The sequence below is a fragment of the Corythoichthys intestinalis genome, chromosome 13, assembly GCF_030265065.1.
Source record: "Corythoichthys intestinalis isolate RoL2023-P3 chromosome 13, ASM3026506v1, whole genome shotgun sequence".
Classification (NCBI taxonomy): Eukaryota; Metazoa; Chordata; class Actinopteri; order Syngnathiformes; family Syngnathidae; genus Corythoichthys; species Corythoichthys intestinalis.
The window spans coordinates 8,781,852-8,804,012 of NC_080407.1; the positions used below are offsets into that span (position 1 = coordinate 8,781,852).

The 22,161-nt window shown below is 37.9% G+C and overlaps 1 protein-coding gene across 2 annotated transcripts; it reads left to right on the top strand.

Moving 5' to 3' along the window:
* The first annotated feature begins 1,218 nt into the window (after nucleotides 1-1,218).
* On the top strand, nucleotides 1,219-20,918 carry LOC130929303 (ATP-binding cassette sub-family G member 4-like). Of its 2 annotated transcripts, XM_057856406.1 has the most exons (15): nucleotides 1,219-1,384; nucleotides 6,410-6,636; nucleotides 8,864-8,981; nucleotides 9,047-9,179; nucleotides 9,247-9,297; nucleotides 9,375-9,520; nucleotides 15,739-15,862; nucleotides 16,563-16,677; nucleotides 16,748-16,881; nucleotides 16,952-17,050; nucleotides 18,177-18,345; nucleotides 18,410-18,510; nucleotides 18,578-18,736; nucleotides 18,833-18,951; nucleotides 20,585-20,918. In XM_057856406.1, the coding sequence occupies exons 2-15, from the start codon at nucleotides 6,411-6,413 to the stop codon at nucleotides 20,811-20,813; spliced, it is 1,923 nt and encodes a 640-aa protein (XP_057712389.1). In that variant the 5' UTR covers nucleotides 1,219-1,384; nucleotide 6,410; the 3' UTR covers nucleotides 20,814-20,918. The 2 variants fall into 2 exon arrangements, with proteins under 2 accessions (XP_057712389.1, XP_057712390.1); XM_057856407.1 differs by lacking the exon at nucleotides 16,952-17,050.
* Nucleotides 20,919-22,161: the final 1,243 nt, after the last annotated feature.

The following is a 22,161-nucleotide window of genomic DNA, read 5'->3' on the forward strand; positions in this document are numbered from 1 at the left end:
CCCTGACCACTAGGGGGCCCCAATCTGGTAACCTCATTTTATATATTGTTAATAGAGCATCGTGAATAATGTGGCGCGCATTGACGTTCATCCATGCAAACGTCCATTTTCTTGTCATTACATGTCATTTGGGGTGAGAAGTTTGGAGTATGCAGTGCAACAAAATATGATTAATATACAAAATATGGACATATGGATTGGATTGCATGTATGGGTTTCACAGTTCACTGTGACGAAATGGTTGGCCAAAAATATGGGCCCCTTGGCATTATTTTGCTTAGGGCCCCCAAATGCATGTGTGAAACCCATACATGCAATCCAACCCATACGTCCATATTTTGTATATTAATCAGAGTTTGTTGCACTGCATACTTCAAACTTCTCACCCCAAATGATTGTCAGTACTTACAGTAGATAGCGCCAAACCTTTTTCTAAAAGAGGAAAGAAAGAAGTTCAAGGAAGAACTTTTATTTTTTTAAGCTTGTAATCAAGTATCAAGACGTACAAAAGTCAAATAAAGCAAACTGTAGTAAACAAAATAGAATATAAATTAAACAATTGCCAGATTGGGGGCCCCCTAGTGGTCAGTGGCCCTATGCAACTGCATAGACTGCGTATAGGCTGGGCTGGCCCTGCTTGTAAGTTAATTTTATTGCTGACACTGCATTTCGGGGTCAGCAACATGTTGTCCCCCCTGCCCCAAAAGTCAAACTTCGCCTATAATTAAATTTTTTTTTTAATCATTTGACAGCCTTAGAATGAAACATTGGCTCAATTAAAAAAAAAAAAATGGCTGATCCATCACACCGTTGTAAAATTTTAGGGGTCATGTATTCACCAATATTTTTTTTTTTTTAATTGAGCCAACGTTTCATTTTCATTAGTGTACTGCAATATATATTTTTTTAGATTGGATGTTTTCTACTGTGTTCAATCCATTTAACTATCATAGTACACAAACTTTATTCATTAACTTTATCAGCTGCCATTTGAACTGGATGGATTGGACGTCTATCACCGTCCAATGAGTTTAAATTGTACTGGGAAACCTAGTTTGCTATCATTAAATTCGTAACTCACGACACCACTCAGCTCATTTAATTCAAGTCCGGTCCACTTGCGACTTAATTTTCAAAGAAATTGGACGTCATATAAAGACAAAAGGGATCAAAGACGGAAAGCCACGGACACGCGCAAAAAAAAAAAAAAAAAACGATCGTCAAAGCGCTTTTATCGACGTGATCATATAAGACACGTCACTTTATCAAAGATAGTCACCAATTAGTGTTCAAATAGAGAGGATCGATCTCAACCACCATTCGGGAAGTTCGTGGGAAAGCTTTGGCGAACCGAGGAGACTTTTTGTTGCGGCGTTGCGTTCAGGTGAGTCACAGTCATGACGAGTTCAATTCTGTCAATTAAGTATGAAAAATAAATCCGAATTCGTGTCAGAATGGATGTATTCATATCCAGGGCGTAGATGTGGTCTCAACATTGGTAGGGACGCTACATTGTAAAAAAAAAAAAAAAAAAAAAAAAAAAAAAAAAAACCAGATAGAATTTACTCAACAAAATTTAGGTAACAAAATACACTGTTTGATACAATTTACTTTCAAAATTACACTGTCAAACTGAGTGTAAATTGTTCCAGGGCGTAGGTTTTCATAGGGACGGTAGGGACATACTACAAACTTTTCAGGATGCTCACAAATTGACCCCAGCAACTTTTAACCCTTAGATGTACAAGTTACTGGACCCTACACTCTTTCATAAGTGGGTCACAAAATAACCCATATTAGAACCAATGTGTTTTTATGCCATTTTGGTTAAGAATAATCACTTGTATATTAATTCGTATGATATTTAGGGCCAAACAAGAATGATTTCATGCTTGAAATATCTTTGATTCATTTAACATAAAAGAAAAGAAGAAAAAAACAGCAATAGACTTCATCCTTTCTTGTATTTTATCATCAATGATGAAGAGCTCCCTTGCATCTTTTTTGGTGAGACAGCGGTGCTAAGCCCTTGTGGTGGCACTGACCGATTTCTGAGGATATTGTGGCTCTCAGTGTGTTCTGCCCTGGTTGGGAGGTACTGGTAATTCTCTTTAGTAAGAGCCCTACCAACTCATTCTGTTGGCCATGATTTGGACACTTTCTTCTTCAAAGGACACATAAATGGACTTTTATGAGTCAGATTGATCCTGTTCAATTGGATTTCCAGGTGGACAACTGCCACCTGAACAATAGTCCTGGTCCTCATCATTAGAAATTTTGGACTCTTGAGTCCAACCCCATCACTGCCTCTCCATCATCCAACATCTGTAGGACCATTTCAGCTGTAAATCTAGCAGCTATGACGTTTTGGATAAGGAAACATAAGAGTAGTGTTTTCAATTAGGGGCTTCAAACGATTAAAATTTTTAATCAAGGTAATTACAGCTTAAAAATTAATTAATCGCAATTAATCACACTTCAAACCATCTACAAAATATGCCATATTTTTCTGTAAATTATTGTTGGAATGGAAAGATAAGACACAAGATGGATATATATACATTCAACATACGGTACATAAGTACTGTATTTCTTTATTATAACAATAAATCAACAAGATGGCATTAACATTATTAACATTCTGTTAAAGCGATCCATGGATAGAAAGACTTGTAGTTCTTAAAAGATAAATGTTAGTACAGGTTATAGAAATTTTATACTAAAACCCCTCGTCATGTTTTCGTTTTAAGAAAATTTGTAAAATTTTCAATCAAAAAATAAACTAGTATCCCGCCATTGTTGATGTCAATAATTACTTACACAATGCTCATGGGTGCTGAAGCCTATAAAATCAGTCACACCCAAGTGCCAGCAGAGGGCGGCAAAACTTCGAAAAACACAACAAATACACCTTTCACTGTGCTGACATTTTAATCTGTTTGAGCAGGGCATTTGTGCGTTAATTGCGTCAAATATTTTTGCGGGATTAATTAAAAAATAATAATTACCGCTCGTTAACGTGATAATTTTGACAGCCCTATTTTCAATAGATCAATATGTAGCTGTATAAATAAACACACACACACACATTATGTATACAATAATGTTAGCTAACCTAGACTAGGTTCAAATCCGATTTTTTTGTGTTTTTCCAACTCGACTGAACGGGAAAAGTCGCATAAAAGTGCACCATTTTAAATTCGATCAAGGTCACTTTCGTATGTGGTTAAAATCCCATCCGGGCCACATTTTTCCAGAATGTGGCTGCAGTCCGAACTGTCAAATCCCCCAAATTGGGATTCATGCAGCAATTAACATCTTCAAAGAGCGAGAGAGACCGGGTGCTACGGTAGCGGTGCAGCTGTGCATTAGCGTTAGCGCCTAGCTTGAAGGCGGCTTTTGAGGAAGGAGCAGGCTTGTTGATAAATAACAATAGACTCATGAAAGACACACACACAAAATACTATATGGACATAATACTTACAGTAAAATAATCTTCTTAAGGGATGTCACTTTTTACATACCTAGTCTGTGTAGTCCACGGTAAATTTATTCCTGACAGCCAAAGTTGATAAGAATGAAAGATTCCCATTGGATTCCATAGAAAATGCATGTGGGTCATTTTTGACCCACTTGTGGAAGCTTAGGGTAGTAATACAAAAATGACAATTTCATCAAATGTATAAAAAAATCATCGAAAATTTGAATGGCATTATATCAAAAACATGTTTTTTGAGGAATACCTGGAATATGAATTGATAACAATTTTTCATTCCGAAGATATTTCAAGGAAACAATCACACCGGGTCATTTTTGACCTACTTATGCATCGAAGGGTTAAGCAACTTATTTGCATTAAATATCATTGAGTTCAGTTATATAGGTAATTTAGATTGTCTTCCCATATGTTGTAAGGATAGAAATGACCCTACCCATAGGCGGGGATTGACTTTTGGGGCAGGGTGGTCACAACATATTGATGACCCCGAAACGTAGTGTCAGCAATAAAATTATCTTATAAGAATATTTATAATCATAAGTTGACAATGAGTGTTTTTCCCCCCATCATTCTTGAGGGGAATTCTAAATCAGGCTGCTTAGGCAATACTTTTCGCCAAGATATTCATCCATTGAATTTAGTACGCCCGCCGGTGTCATGCCAATGTAGTTACCCCAGTCAAAAACTGTATCCCCTGGGCAGAGCCATATGGAGGTAGATTTGTGTCTTTATTATTCAATCAAAAAAAAAAAAAGTTGCTTCCATCAAAATATATATTTTCAACCCAAAAAAGTCGCTTCAATAAAAAAAAATGTGTTTGAATGCAAAAATAATTTTAAACTCAAAAAAATGCATGCAAAAGCTTTTTTTTTTTTTTTTTTTTTTTTTTTTTTTTTTGACGAAGTCAATGTCATTTTGCTTGAAGCAACTTTTTTGATTGAAGTAATGTTGATTTGTGTTTTGGCCACGTTTTGGCTAGGACATTTTTGTCATTATCCGTTTAAAAAAAATGTTGCTTCAAAAAATTATTAGGGCTGTAAAAATGATCGCGTTAACGGGCGGTAATTAATTTTTTTAATTAATCAAAAATATTTGACGCAATTAACGCACATGTCCCGCTCAGACAAGATTTAAATGTCAGTAGAGTGAAATGTCCACTTGTTAATTGTGTTTTATGGAGTTTTGCCGCCCTCTGCTGGCGCTTGGGTGCGACTGATTTTATAGCCTTCAGCACCCATGAGCATTGTGTAAGTAATTATTGACATCAACAATGGCGGGCTACTAGTTTATTTTTTGATTGAAAATTTTACAAATTTTATTAAAACGAAAACATTAAGAGGGGTTTTAATATAAAATTTCTATAACTTGTACTAACATTTTTCTTTTAAACTAAAAGTCTTTCTATCCATGGATCGCTTTAACAGAATGTTAATAATGTTAATGCCATCTTGTTGATTTATTGTTATAACAAACAAATAGTCCTTATGTACAGTATGTTGAATGTATATATCCATCTTGTGTCTTATCTTTCCATTCCAATTTATTTTACAGAATATATATATAATTTACAGAAAAATATGGCTTAATTTATAGATGGTTTGAATTGCGATTAATTGCGATTAATTAATTTTTAAGCTGTAATTAACTCGATTAAAAATTTTAATTGTTTGACAGCCCTAAAAAAAATATATAAATTTCAAAAGAAAATGACTTCAATCAAAAAGAGAAAAATTTCAATGATGGTAAAAGTTTTTGAATGCGAAAAAATATTTGAGATTAAAAAATTTGCATTTGAAAACTTAATTTTTAATCGAAATAACAATCCTTTTTGTGTTTGGGCCATATTATGGGTAGGACATTTGTGTCTAAATGATTTAACCCTAAAAAAAAAGTTGCTTCAATCAAAAAAAAAATTTTTTTTTTCAATCAAAGAAAAAAAATCATTTGAATTTTTTTTCTTGAAATTTATATGCAAAGCGAATGACCGTCTAAGTTACTAGTCACATGATCTGTTCGAAAAATAATTTTGACCCGTGATTAAAAAAATTGTTTTTGTTCATTTCATTCATTTTTGTTGGTTTTATTGCTTTACAACTTTTATCTATATAGGAAAGTCATGCAATTCCACTTTTCGGCCACCACGCTGCCCCCCCCTTAAAATCCGCTTATGGATGGGGGTTGTGTGAGTGTGCGAGCTTGTTGGTTCTAGTCATCAGCCAATCAAACGTGCGTTTGAGGGGAAAAAAATGGACCGGCACATTCAGCAAGTCTAAAAATAATGAAAATACAGTAGTTCACTTAATCATGGAAGGGTCAATTCTATTCTTACAACATATGGTAAGACATTAGAAATTATTATCATTATTAATTATCAATTACAATCATCAAACATAATCATGATATAATTCAAATAGAGTTGCTTAAAAGTTGGTAGGGACAATTTGAGCATCCTGAAAAATTGGTAGTGTTATGTCCCCATATGTGATTGCATCATAAAGTGCACGTACAGGAGTGAATATTAATTATGGAATGATGTTATGCACCATATCCACGTGAATAGTTTTTTTAAAAAAATCATATTTATACAGTAACTCGCATTATAAGTGATTATTCTAAAAACGTTATTGTGGAATCAGAATGTGACAAGACCAGGCAAGACAAGAAAGGAGCGTTAGTGTCTTTTGGGAATAGGTTGAGCAGGAAACTTGTGGTTGGCACGTCCACCTTCCCGTCAGGGGCCCTCGGGTTCAGATTCTCAGATTTTTGCTTTTTACAAATCAAATCACCAAATGGTGTGATAGTTGTTTTCCAATGGTATAAAAAATGGCTATGAACTATCAGTGTGCATTGATGTTCAACCAGATCAAACATCTCATTTTGAAGTGAATAACGGTTGTCTGCCTCCTCCAGAATGTTCCAGAAGGCGCAAAATCGGGGCAGTTGCAGCATCCAAATGGAGGCCAGCAAAAGCGAAACCCAAGAGATGAGCCCGCGGGCAGATTTGTTCTTCAAGATGAAAAAAGTGAACAACACTGACAAACAGCGTCTAAGCAAGCTCCCGCACCAGGAGCTTGTTGACCTGGAGTTCAAAGACCTCTCTTACACCGTCCAGGAGGGGATCTGTTGTCAGAGGAAAGGTATTGCAGACTTTTTTTTTTTTTAAAGGAAAAAGTTATGATCCATAGACTTCATAACCTATTGAGGGGCCGATTTTCAAAAACTTTAAATTCAAATATTTTCAAAACCAAAGCAGCCATATATGAGTCTCCGTGAGCAGCGGTGTCAACAAATTCAAAGTCATTCCCATATAAAATCCCGATTAATATTTTTTATATAGGTATAACATAATTTAAAATCATAAGCGGATTTAAGACCCCAAAACGGTCTTGATTCTTGGTTAAAAACAAAGAAATCGTGCAGTTAGCATTTATTTTACGTACATTGTCTAAGTACAATTCTACTCTGTTAGCGAATGAGGCTAGTGGCTGTCTGGCGTAAAAGGAGCTTTTGTGGCGAAAATTCTTGTGAATAAATGCTTAAATCCCAGAATTCTTCATAGATACAGACGTAAAACAGTCTCAATTCTTGGTTAAAAGCAAAGAAACCGTGCAGTTGGCATTTATTTTACGTATATTGTCAAAGTACAATGCTACTCTGTTAGCGAATTAGGTTAACGGTCGCCTGACGTAAACAGCTTTTCTGGCGAAAATTCTTATGAATAAATGCTTAAATCCCCTAATTCTTAATAGATATGGACGTAAAACAGTCTTGATTCTTGGTTAAAAGCAAAGAAACCGTGCAGTTAGTGTTTATTTTATGTATATTGTCAAAGTACAATGCTACTCTGTTAGCGAATGAGGTTAGCAGCCGCCTGGCGTAAAAGGAGCTTTTCTGGCAAAAATTCTTGTGAATAAAAGCTTAAATTCCCGAATTCTTCATCGATATGGACGTAAAACAGTCTCGATTATTGGTTAAAAGCAAAGAAACTGTGCAGTTAGCCTTTATGTATACTGTCGAAGTACAATCCTACTTTGTTAGCGCAAGAGGCTAGCGGCCGCCTGGCGTAAACAGAGCTTTTCTGGCGAAAATTCTTGTGAATATAAGCTTAAATCCCCAAATTCTTCATAGATACAGACGTAAAACAGTCTAGATTCTTGGTTAAAAGCAAAGAAACCATGCAGTTAGCCTTTATTTTACATAGGCCAATATTGTCAAAGTACAATGCTACTCTATTAGCGAATGAGGTTAGCGGTCGCCTGACGTAAATAGCTTTTCTGGCGAAAATTCTTGCGAATAAATGTTTAAATCCCTGAATTCTTCATAGATATGGACGTAAAACAGTCTTGATTCTTGGTCAAAAGCAAAGAAACCTTGCAGTTAGCATTTATTTTACGTATATTGTCAAAGTACAATGCTACTCTGTTAGCGAATGAGGCTAGCGGCTGCCTGGTGTAAACAAGAGCTTTTCTGGTGAAGATTCTTATGAATAAATGCTTAAATCCCCGAATTCTTCAGATATATGGACGTAAAACAGTCTTGATTCTTGGTTAAAAGCAAAGAAAACGTGCAGTTAGCCTTTATTTTATGTATATTGTAGAAGTACAATGCTACTTTGTTAGCGAAAGAGGCTAACAGCCGTCTGGCGTAAACAGAGCTTTTCTGGCGAAACTTCTTGTGAATAAAAGCTTAAATCCCGGAATTCTTCATAGATATGGACGTAAAACAGTCTTGATTCTTGGTTAAAAGCAAAGAAACTGTGCAGTTAGCGTTTATTTTACATATATTGTCGAGTACAATGCTATTCTGTTAGCGAATGAGGCTAGCGGCCGCCTGACGTTTTAAATCCCTTAATTCTTCATAGATATGGACGTAAAACAGTCTTGATTCTTGGTTAAAAGCAAAGAAACCGTGCAGTTAGCGTTTATTTTACGTATATTGTCAAAGTACAATGCTACTCTGTTAGCGAATGAGGCTAGCAGCCGCCTGGCATAAAAGGAGCTTTTCTGGCGAAAATTCTTGTGAATAAATGCTTACATCCCTGAATTCTTCATAGATATGGACGTAAAACAGTCTCGAATCTTGGTTAATTGCAAAAAAAAACGTGCTGGTAGAATTTATTTCGTGTAAATATTGCCAACTATGAGGCTAGTCAGTTACGAAAATTGGCTGCCTCCATGTGTAAACAAAGAAGAAAATTCCTGCGAATAAATGATTCAATCACGCATGCGTGGTACGAAAAATATAATATTTACCTTGAATCCTCTATCAAATCACTCCTGAGACAATCCTTCCTGTTTGAATGCGGTACAGCTTTCGTAATGATCGTAACCAGAAAGGGTTTTTTTATTCCTTCCAACTCGGCAGGTTTCAAAATGCTCCTCAGCAATGTGTCTGGGAAATTCAACAGTAAAGAGCTCACTGCGATCATGGGACCTTCCGGAGCTGGGAAGTCTACGATGATGAATGTCCTGGCGGGATATAGGTAAAGCCACTATAGGGCACAATTCCCAAAGTAGTCATGTTTGGATACAAAAATTCGCATTACAGGGAAAGGGGCATGACGGGCCAAATGCTGGTCAATGGTCACCCAAGGGACTTGGTGAAATTCCAAAAGATGTCCTGCTACATCATGCAAAGTGATGCTTTAATGCCTCACCTCTCAACAAAGGAGGCTATGATGGTGAGCTGATTTAACATGAAAAAACAACATTTTCCACAATAACCCTACTGTGTTTTTTGGATTTTAGGTGGCAGCCCATTTAAAACTAAATGAACCGTTGTCGGTCAAAAAGAAGACTGTAAGTTCCGGCCACGAGTTTTTACGTTTAATGTCACATTGTGAGGGATGATAAGTAATGTCCGTCCTATGTCACAGGTGAATGAAATATTGACAGCTTTAGGCCTGATGGGCTGTGCTAAAACACGCACCGACAAGCTCTCAGGGGGCCAGTCGAAAAGACTGGCCATTGGTCTCGAGCTGGTGAACAATCCGCCTGTGATGTTCTTTGATGAGCCCATCAGGTATGACGTCACACTTAAGGTCATTTTCACCGTTTGCGTCACTTTTCCCTTCTCTGATGAGGGGCCGGGGTCAGTTTGTAACAGAAAAAGTGTGACAATTGCGGGAGTGCCTAAATATAAAAATGTATTGTTTTTCAGACGGCAACAATCATATAACCCCTTTCTGGATTCTTCACAGAACAAAAGTAAATAAAATAAAAATAATAATATAATATAATTAGTGCTGTCAAACAATAAAAATTTTTTATTCGAGTTAATTACAGCTTAAAAATTAATTAATCGTTATTAATCGCAATTCAAACTATCGATAAAATATGCCATATTTTTCTGTAAATTATTGTTGAAATGGAAAGATAAGACACAAGATGGATATATACATTCAACATACTGTACATAAGAACTGCATTTGTTTATTATAACAATAAATCAACAAGATGGCATTAACATTAACATTCTGTTAAAACAATCCATGGATAGAAAGACTTGTAGTTCTTAAAAGATAAATTTTAGTACAATTTATCGAAATTTTATATTAAAACCCCTCTTGATGTTTTCATTTTATTAAAATTTGTAAAATTTTCAATCAAAAAATAAACTAGTAGCTTGCCATTGTTTATGTCAACAATTACACCATGCTCACTCATGGTACTAACCCATAAAATTAGTTGGACCCAAATGCCAGTAGAAGGCGCCAAACAACAAAAAACAAGTAACAAGCGGACATTACACTGTACTGTCATTTTAGTCTGTTTGAGCAGGGCATAATTGCGTCAGATATTTTAATGTGATTAATTTAAAAAATTAATTACCGCCCGTTACCCGATAATTTTGACAGCCCTAAATATAATATAATATAATAATATAATATATTAACCACTTTAATATAATATAAATATATTAAAGTGGTTAAAAGTGGTTAATATATATATATATATATATATACATACACACACACACACATATATATATATATATATACACATATATATATATAATATAATAACCATTTTAATAATAAATATATTAAAGTGGTTAATAACCATTTTAATAATAAATATATTAAAGTGGTTAATTAATATTAATATATTAAAGTGGTTAATATTATATTATATTATATTATATTATATTATATTATATTATATTATATTATATTATATTATATTATATTATATTTAGGGCTGTCAAATGATTAAAATTTTTAATCGAGTTAATCACAGCTTCAAAATGAATTAATCGTAATTAATCGCAATTAATCGCAATTCAGACCATCTGTAAAATATGCCATATTTTTCTGTAAGTTATTGTTGGAATGGAAAGATAAGACACAAGATGGATATATACATTCAACATACGGTACATAAGGACTGTATTTGTTTATTATAACAATAGATCAACAAGATGGCATTAACATTATTAACATTCTGTTAAAGCGATCCATGGATAGAGAGACTTATACTTCTTAAAAAAAAATGTTAGTACAAGTTATAGAAATTTTCTATTAAAACCCCCCCAATGTTTTCGTTTTAATCAAATTTGTAAAATTTTCAAACCAAAAATAAACTAGTAGCTCGCCATTGTTCAGCACCACCAATTCTCACGGTGCGGAAAACCATAAAATCAGTCGCACCCAAGCGCCAGCAGAGTGCGACAAAACTCTAAAAACACAAGTAACAAGTGCACATGACACTGTACTGTCATTTTAATCTGTTTGAGCGGAGCATGTGGGTTAATTGCGTCAAGTATTTTAACGTGATTAATTTAAAAAAATAATTATCACCTGTTAACGCGATAATCTTGACAGCCCTAATTATATTATATTATTATATTAATTAAAAATTAATTACTGCCCGTTAATGCAATAATTTTGACAGCCCTAATTATATTATATTATATTATATTATATTATATTATATTATATTATATTATATTATATTATATTATATTATATTATATTATATTATATTATATTATTAGGGCTGTCAAAATTATTGCGTTAACGGGCGATAATTAATTTTTTTAATGAATCACGTTAAAATATTTGACACAATTAACGCACATGCCCCGCTCAAACAGATTAAAATGTACAGTACAGTGTAATGTCCGCTTGGTACTTGTTTTTTGGTGTTTGGCGCCCTCTGCTGGCACTTCGGTCCAACTGATTTTATGGGTTAGTACCATGAGTGACATTGGTGTAATTATTGACATCAACAATGGCGAGCTACTAGTTTATTTTTTGATTGAAAATTTTACAAATTTTAATAAAACCAAAACATTAAGTGGGGTTTTAATATAAAATTTCTATAACTTGTACTAACATTTATCTTTTTAAGAACTACAAGTCTTTCTAACCATGGATCGCTTTAAGAGAATGTTAATAATGTTAATGCCATCTTGTTGATTTAATGTTATAATAAACAAATACAGTACTTATGTACCGTATGTTGAATGTATATATCCGTCTTGTGTCTTATATTTCCATTCCAACAATAATTTACACAAAAATATGGTATATTTTATAGATGGTTTGAATTGCGATTAATTACGATTAATTAATTTTTAAGCTGTAATTAAGTCGATTAAAAATTGTAATCATTTGACAGCCCTAAATACGTATAATATAATATAATATAATAATTAAATACATAATAACCAAATAACCCTCTCAGGGTTCTTCACAGAAAAAGCTAGGAAATAAATAACACAAGTAAAAAAAATAAAAAAGAAATTGTTCAGGGGGCCGGACCAAATATGGGGGCGGGCCGTATCCGGCCGGCGGGCCGTAGTTTGGGGACCCCTGCGCTAGACTCTTTTAAACCTGATATTTATAACTTTACCTTAAGTGACCCAAAATGGAAAATCCTTGCAGATTAAACTAAGTGGTTTTTTAAGATAGTGTTAAATCAACGTAGGAATCCTGAAACTGTTCATGCCATAATCATAAAACCTCATGAATCAGAACGTCTGCCTCACCTAAGTTCTGAAACAAGACCCTTATTGCAAATCGATCCAGGAAAAGGGAGCAACTAACCTAAATCTTTATTCCAAGTTCAATTCTCACCCTTGGAATAGACTATAAAAGCGATTCTACCGTCTAACTAATGAAGGTCAAAAGGTCGGAAAGCTGGAGACTAAGAACTGTCTTGATGGATATAATAGTTTAGTTTAACATCCAACACGCTCAGTAGATGCGAGGGATTTCAAGCTAATGAAACATTATCTGAGACACAGCATGCATGTTAAAACATCATCATAATCCAAGACCGACAGCAACTTCGCTGCACCGGCCTTTTTTGGGGGGAATTCAAAACAAGCCAGGATTTGATCCTACTGTGGGGCAAATAAGTATTTAGTCAACCACCAATTGTGCAAGTTCTCCTACTTCAAAAGATTAGAGAGGCCTGTAATTGTCAACATGGGTAAACCTCAACCATGACACAGAATGTGAAAAAATAACAGAAAATCACATTGTTTGATTTGTAAAGAATTTATCTCCAAATTAAGTGGAAAATAAGTATTTGGTCACCGACAAACAAGCAAGATTTCTGGCTGTCAAAGAGGTCTAACAAGGCTCGACTCGTTACCTGTATTAATGGCACCTGTTTTAACTCATTACCAGTATAAAAGACACCTGTCCACAACCTCAGTCAGTCACACTCCAAACTCCAATATGGCCAAGACCAAAGAGCTGTTGAAGGACACCAGAGACAAACTTGTAGACCTGCACCAGGCTGGGAAGACTGAATCTGCAATAGGTTAAACGCTTGGTATAAAGAAATCAACTAGTGCTGCAGCGATTCATCGATTAACTCGAGTAGTCGATTAGAAAAAAATTCAATTTTGCTGCTTCGCTTATTCGTTGAATTAAAGTGGATTTGTAATGGTTTATTGTTGCAAGTGTTGGCATTCCGTTTTATTGATTACAGTGGATTCACTGCCCTCTGGTCTGCCTCATTTCACATGGCTGATTCCAGCTGCTCCCTGTTAAGACCAACGTAAGCTAGGTTTCTGTTTGAGTTATGTTTTTTAATGCATTTGTAGTTTAGTTTATAGGCATATTGCTTGAACCATTTGTTAAGAGCGTTGTAAAAAAAAAAAAGAAAAAAAACGTTAGCATTTTATAGCATTTAAGCTAGTGGACTTTTGCTATGTAAGTTAGCCAAGCGTTCTTTTGTTGTACTTAGATCCTCATTTATTAATTTTTTTTATACCGTTTGAGGCTCAGCTCAGGTTTTTAATTGTTTATGTTCCTTACCCGATTATTCGAAGTAACTAGTTCATCGATTAATCGACTACTAAAATAATCGATAGCAGCAGCCCTAAAATCAACTGTCGGAGCAACTATTAGAAAATGAAAGACATATTAGACCACTGATAATCTCACTCAATCTGGGGCTCCATGCAAGATCCCACCCCATGGCGTCAAAATGATAACAAGAACGGTGAGCAAAAATCCCAGAACCACACGGGGGGGACCTAGTGAATGACCTACACAGAATTTAGCCACTTTCTGACTGTCGGAACCTGAGTACTTAGTTCCGATAACTCTCTCCAGTAGTTAAAAGAACGGTCCTTTACCAGGCAGTTGTGTTCGCACATGGGTACTACGCCTGATATGAACTGCTGTGACGTTGTAGTCTGCGCCAGTGACATATTATTTACTCGCCACACCCACCTCTGGCAAAATAAAGCCACGAAAACTAAAATGAATGGAAAAAAACGAAATGGAGACTGTTCAGGACACAATGGCAATTCTTGCATGTTTGAAGGGAATAGTTTCTTTTCATCTGCGAGCAAACCCAGCGCCTAACGACGAGACTGGATGAGCATACAGATTTAGTACAGGGTAGTTGTTTTTTAAATATTGCGATTCCTCGAGACGCACAAGTATGGAAGTGGCAAAGCTGCTGATTTCAACCAATCACCAAAAAGCTACGTAATCAAGTTCCTAGGGCCCCACTGAAATTCCCAACCTCAGAGTAGGAACTAAAATGGTTGTCGGATCTCGAGTTCCTGCACGTGCAAACATGCTGAAGACATCATCGTCACCCAAAAGGTTCTAGGAACTGCGGATCGTTCCTACAGTGCGAAAGTGGCTAAAGGCTACTATCAGTAACACAATGCGCCGCCAGGGACTTAAATCCTGCACTGCTAGACGTGTTCCCCTGCTGAAGAAGGTACACGTCCAGGCCCGTCTGCGGTTTGCTACAGAGCATTTGGATGATGCAGAAGAGGACTGGGAGAATGTGTTCTTGTCAGATGAAACCAAATTAGAGCTTTTTGGTAGAAACAAAGGTTCTCATGTTTGGAGGAGAAAGAATACTGAATTGCATCCAAACAACACCATACCCGCTGTGAAGCATGGGGGGTGGAAACATCATGCTTTGGAGCTGTTTTTCTGCAAAGGGACCAGGAAGACTGATCTATGTAAAGGAAAGAATGAATGGGGCCATGTATCGAGAGATTTTGAGTCAAAATCTCCTTCCATCAGCAAGGGCATTGAAGATGAGACATGGCTGGGTCTTTCAGCATGACAATGATCCCAAACACACAGCCAGGGCAACAAAGGAGAGGCTTCGTAAGAAGCATTTCAAGGTCCTGGAGTGGCCTAGCCAGTCTCCATGTCTCAACCCCATATAAAATCTGTGAAGGGAGTTCTCAACCCCATATAAAATCTGTGAAGGGAGTTGAAAGTCCGTGTTGCCCAACGACAGCCCCAAAACATCACTGCTCTAGAGGAGATCTGCATGGAGGAATGGGCCAAAATACCAGCAACAGTGTGTGAAAAGCTTGTGAAGAGTTGCAGAAAACATTTGGCCTCCGTTATTGCCAACAAAGGGTAAATAACAAAGTATTGAGATCAACTTTTGGTATTGACCAAATACTTATTTTCCACCATGATTTGCAAATAAATTCTTTAAAAACCAAACAATGTGATTTTCTGTTTTTTTTCCCACATTCTGTCTCTCATGGTTGAGGTTTACCCATGTTGACAATTACAGGCCTCTAATATTTTCAAGTGGGAGAACTTGCACAATTAGTTGTTGACTAAATACTTATTTGCCCCACTGTACAATATAAGTCAGTTCTTAGCTTAGCTTTTTACTATTTGACGACTATGAGGGTAATACTTGCAATATGATACACTCACTCCAGAGATCTCTTGACTATGAAATCTGGTGATGATTCTGTGGTTTAACAAAACCTTTATGTATTCTCAGTGGCTTGGACAGTGCAACATCGGTGCAAGTCATCTCTCTCCTGAAGTGTCTGGCTGATGGAGGCCGGACAATCATCTGCACGATTCATCAGCCCAGTGGCAATCTCTTTCAGATGTTTGATCGGGTAAACGTCAATATCCTTGCCAGTGAGATTAGCATAGTCCCAGGGTTTTTTTGGCTTTAAGGAAATACCAGAAAGATGTCAAATGACCCTGATACCAAACTGACTACTTGGCTTTGTCATAGACCACTCAAACAAGCAATCAAGCAGCCTAGGTGTGAAAGTGGGGGGGGGGGGGTCCGTATTCACTCTGGATAGCTGCAATTAGCATCTTGAAAATTTGGGTTAGTGTAAAAATGATGAAGGTTCCATGTGGCATGAAACTACGACTACCATCCAGAACTGTAGCTAAACCAGACTGTCTACATTTTATAAAATTGAGTCTTAGAACAACTAGGACAAATCCCATCAAGCACCTTTACTTTCTCATGGCCATTCCAACATTCAGTTGTCAAGGTTCTAAGTTCCACAGCAGCTCAAACAGCTGTTTTGTCACAGGAAAGACAAGCTCCTGTGTACAGTAAACAGTAGGCAAACTGCAGCTTTTGTAATATGTAAAAAGGTTGTCCGCCCGACTGCCTGCCTGAGCGGTCCACTGTCCAACAAAGCCAAGGCAGCCCTGCCTTGCAAACACTCAAAATGTTAATTGGAGAAAAGATATGCTGATTGGGGTCAAATGACTCTTCTCTGGTTACCGAATTGATTTGTATCAACTGATTCAAGCTTTGTAGTTCTAATGTTAATCATGTTCTTTCTCGTCTAGCTGTTCATTCTCAGTGAAGGCCAATGTATATACAAAGGCACGGTCTCCCACCTCATCCCTCACCTGACTACCCTCAACCTTCATTGCCCAAAGTACCACAATCCAGCGGATTTCAGTGAGTACTTGGAATTTTCCGTTGGTGTGATCACTTAATTGCTTGTTACTGACGTTATTTATACCTGCAGTCATAGAGGTGGCGACAGGAACACACGGGGACATGCAGGCTGTGCTATTTCAGGCCGCTCAAAGCAGCCCGTGCTGTGAGGAGAGCACGCGACAGGTGGAGCACAGCCAAGGTTCCTCGAAGGACTTGGAATTGGTAAGTGATTCTTTTCAATGTGTTAAATAAAGGTGGCTCCAAAACATGTCGCCTACTTGTGTTTTTACAGGAACTAAAGCCCGTTGAAAAGCAATACTTTGCCACAAGTACATTCAAACAATTCTACATCCTCTTTAAAAGGAACCTGACGGCGATACGCAGAGACACGGTAAATCAAAAGACAAAATTCTGAAATGAACATACACTCACCGGCCACTTTATCAGGTACACCTGTCCAACTGCTCGTTAACACTTAATTTCTAATCAGCCAATCACATGGCGACAACTCAGTGCATTTAGGCATGTAGACATGGTTTAAGACAATCTCCTGCAGTTCAAACCGAGCATCAGTATGGGGAAGAAAGGTGATTCTGTGGGCGGAAATGCCTTGTTGATGCCAGAGGTCAGAGGAGAATGGCTAGACTGGTTCGAGCTGATAGAAAGGCAACAGTGACTCAAATAACCAAGGTAGGCAGAAGAGCATCTCTGAACGCACAGTACGTCGAACTTTGAGGCAGATGGGCTACAGCAGCAGAAGACCACGCCGGGTGCTACTCCTTTCAGCTAAGAACAGGAAACTGAGGCTACAATATGCACAAGCTCATCGAAATTGGACGATAGAAGATTGGAAAAACGTTGCCTGGTCTGATGAGTCTCGATTTCTGCTGCGACATTCGGATGGTAGGGTCAGAATTTGGCGTCAACAACATGAAAGCATGGATCCATCCTGCCTTGTATCAACGGTTCGTGATCCAATGGTGTGGGGAATATTTTCTTGCCACTCTTTGGGCCCCTTAGTACCAATTGAGCATCATTGGAATGCCAAAGCCTACCTGAGTATTGTTGCTGACCATGTCCATCCCTTTATGACCACAATGTACCCAACATCTGATGGCTACTTTCAGCAGAATAATGCGACATGTCATAAAGCTGGAATCATCTCAAGACTGGTTTCTTGAACATGACAATGAGTTCACTGTACTCAAATGGCCTCCACAGTCACCAGATCTCAATCCAATAGAGGATCTTTGGGATGTGGTGGAACAGGAGATTCGCATCATGGATGTGCAGCTGAGAAATCTGCACCAAATGTGATGCCATCATGTCAATATGGACCAAACTCTCTGAGGAATGCTTCAGCACCTTGTTGAAGCTATGCCACGAAGAATTGAGGCAGTTCTGAAGGCAAAAGGGGGTCCAACCCGTTACTAGCTTGGTGTACCTAGTAAAGTGGCCTTTGAGTGTATTCCGACTGGAATTTGGGAATTGAGCTGTAACTCACTTGTGTTGTGAAGATGCTGACCCACCTGAGGGTGATCTCCCACATCGTGATGGGAGTGCTGATCGGCCTGCTTTACCTCAACATTGGAAACGACGCCAAATTTGTCGTCAACAACTGCGGCTTCCTTTTCTTCTCCATGTTGTTCCTCATGTTCGGCGCCCTGATGCCCACCGTTCTAACCTGTAAGACAAATTTGAACTGTTCTGCTTAAGTTAGAAATGACCAACTGCTGCTTTGCTTCTACAGTTCCTTTGGAAATAGCCATCTTTATCAGGGAGCACTTAAACTCCTGGTACAGCCTACACGCATACTACTTGGCCAAAACATGTGCGGACGTACCGTTTCAGGTAAGATTTCGTGATAGTCTTTATTCTACTTCATGGGGATAATCCTCATTTCCAACTGCGGTTCCAGATGATCTGCCCAATCCTGTACTGCAGTATTGCGTACTGGATGACAGGCCAGCCTGCAGAGGGGATTCGCTTCTTTCTCTTTCTGTGCTTTTCTACATCAGTCACTCTGGTTGCTCAGTCGCTGGGGCTGCTCATAGGGGCAGCATCTCCGTCACCGCAGGTAGGTATACCCTAGTCTTTCCTGTCCTCCCTCTTGAATGATTTAATGAAAAATCAGGTTCCCTCATCACAAATTATCGTAACACCATCTTTTCAGGTCGCCACCTTTGTCGGGCCGATCACAGCCATTCCTGTCGTCTTGTTCTCGGGATTTTTCGTCAATTTCCAAAACATCCCCAATTACCTTCAGTGGACCTCTTACGTTTCCTATGTCAGGTATGTTTATTTGAATACTTACACTGGGGAGAACAAGTATTTGATACACTGCCGATTTTGCTGGTTTTCCCACTTGCAAGCCATGTAGAGGTCTGTAATTTGTATCATAAGTTCTCTTCCACTGTGAGGGACGGAATCTAATACAAAAATCCAGAAAATCACACAATATAATTTTTGAATGATAAATTTGTATTTAACTGCATGAAATAAGTATTTGATACATTACCAACTAGTAAATATTTAGGCTCTTAGTTCTTTTTTAAGAACCCCTCCTGTTCTCCACTCATTACCGGAAGTAACTGCACCTGTTTAAACTTGTTACCTGTATAAAAGACACCTGTTCACATGCTCAAACAAACAAACTCCAACCTCTCCACAATGGCTAAAACCAAAGAGCTGTGTAAGGACATCAGGGATAAAATAATAGACCTGCACAAGGCTGGGATGGGCTTACAGGAAAATAAGCAAGCAGCTTGGTGAGAAGGTAACAACTGTTGGAGCGATTATTAGAAAATGGAAGAAGTTCAAGTTGACGGTCAATCTGCCTCGTTCTGGGGCTCTCACCTTGTGGGGCATCACTGATCATGAGGAAGGTGAGGGGTCAGCCCAGAACTACACAACAGGACCTGGTCAATGACCTGAAGAGAGCTGGAACCACAGTCTCGAAGAAAACCATCGGAAACACGTTACGCCGTCATGGATTAAAATCCTACAGCACACGCAAGGTCCCGCTGCTGAAGCCAGTGCATGTCCAGACACGTCTGACGTTTGCCACTGACCATCTGGATGATCCAGAGGAGCAATGGGAGAAGGTCAAGTGGTCGGATGAGAACAAAATTAAACTTTTTGGTCTAAACTCGGCTCGTCGTGTTTGGAGGAAAAAGAAGGATGAGTACAACCCCAAGAACACCATCCCAACTGTGAAACATAGAGGAGGAAACATCATTTTTTTGGGGCTGCTTCTCTGCCAAGGGTACAGGACGAGTGCACCGTATTGAGGAGAGGATGGATGGGGCTTTGTATCGCCAGATCTTGGCTGACAACCTCCTTCCTTCAGTGAGAGCCCTGAAGATTTGCATGACAACGACCCAAAGCACATAGCCAAGGCAACTAAAGAGTGGCTCCGTAAGAAGAATCTTAAGGTCCTGGAGTGGCCTAGCCAGTCACCAGATCTGAACCCGATAGAAAATCTATGGAGGGAGCTGAAAGTCCGTGTTGCCCGGCAGCAGCCCCGAAACCTGAAGGTTCTGGAGAAGATCTGCATGGAGGAGTGGGCCAAAATCCCTGCTGCAGTGTGCGCAAACCTTGTCAAGGACTACAGGAAACGTTTGGTATCTGTAATAGCAAACAAAGGTTTCTGTACCAAATATTAAGTTTGATTTTTGTGATGTATCAAATACTTATTTCATGCAATTAAATGCAAATATATTATTTAAAAATCATACAACGTGATTTTCTGGATTTTTGTTTTAGATTCCGTCCCTCACAGTTGTAGAGAACTTATGATGCAAATTACAGACCTCTACATGCTTTGCAAGTGGGAAAACCAGCAAAATCGGCGTGTATCAAATACTTGTTCTCCCCACTATATGTATTGCATTTGCAGATATGAAAAAAATATATATATTTTCAGGTACGGCTTTGAGGGAGTGCTCCTCGCCATCTACGGTTTGGATCGCGAAAATCTGGAATGTAATGACCAGCAGTGCAAAAACTTAGAATACCCAAATAATACTCTGACAATGATGGATGTGGCAGACGCCAAGATCTACTTGGATTTCATTGTCTTGGGAATTTTCTTCTTGGTCATCAGGGTGTCCATTTATCTCGTTCTGTGCTGTAAAGTGAAAGCTTCCCGTTGAGTAATTGTTACGACAACCTTTGCTGGTCAAATCCGTTGTAGTTTGCCATGTGTGTGCCAGTGTTAAGTTAATTGCAAATGTTGATTAAAGTGTGTTTTGATGGAATATGACTTCGAGAATTGTTGGTTACTAAAACAAGAAATGAACATAATGTATCACGAAAATTAAAATTTAAGTATGTCTTTTCATGGGACAACACTGACAAAATGACACTTAGACACAATGAAAAGATCTGTGTGCAGTTTATATAATAGAGTTCATTTATTTTCCCCTCAAAATAACTCAAAATATAGTCATTAATATCTCAAACCCTGGCAACAACAGTGAGTACACCCCTTAGAAACTACATAATAAATGTCCAAATTGAGTACTGCTTGCCATTTTCCCTCCAAAATGTAATGTGACTCGTTACAGGAGTGCAGTCAGCATTGCTGCAGAGAGGTGGGGGGTCAGCCTGTTAGTGCTCAGACAATACGCCGCACTTTACATCAAATTGGTGCGCATGGCTGTCACCCCAGGAGGAAGCATTCTCTGAAGACGGTACACAAGAAAGCCTGCAAAAAGTTTGCTGAAGACATGTCAACAAAGCACATGGATTACTGGAACCATGTCCTATGGTCTGATGAGACGGGCGGGCTTTCTTGTGTACCTTCGTCAGAAGAGGCTTCCTCCTGGGGTGACAGCCATGCACACCAATTTGATGTAAAGTGCGGCGTATGGTCTGAGCACTAACAGGCTGACCCCCCTCCCATAAGCGGATTTTATTGGGGGGCAGTGGGGCCAGGCCCCCCCGGTGTCCGAAAAGTGTCATTGCATATAATTGACTTTCCTATATATATTAGGGCTGCCAAACGATTACATTTTTTAATCGAGTTATTTACAGCTTAAAAATTAATTAATCGCAATTCAAACCATCTCTAAAATATGCCAAATTTCATTTCTGTAAATTAGTGTTGGAATGGAAAGATAAGACACAAGATGGATATATACATTCAACATACGGTACATAAATACTGTATTTGTTTATTTTAACAATAAATCAACAAGATGGCATTAACATTATTAACATTCTGTTAAAGCGATCCATGGATTGAAAGACTTGTACTTCTTAAAAGTTAAATGTTAGTACAAGCTATAGAAATTTTATATTAAAACCCCTCTTAATGTTTTCGTTTTAATAACATTTGTAAAATTTGCTATCAAAAACAAACTAGTAGCCCGCCATTGTTGATGTCAATAATTACTTACACAATGCTCATGGGTGCTGAAGCCTATAAAATCACCCAAGCGCCAGCGGAAGGTGGCAAAACTCCATAAAACACAATTAACAAGTGGGCATTTCACTGTG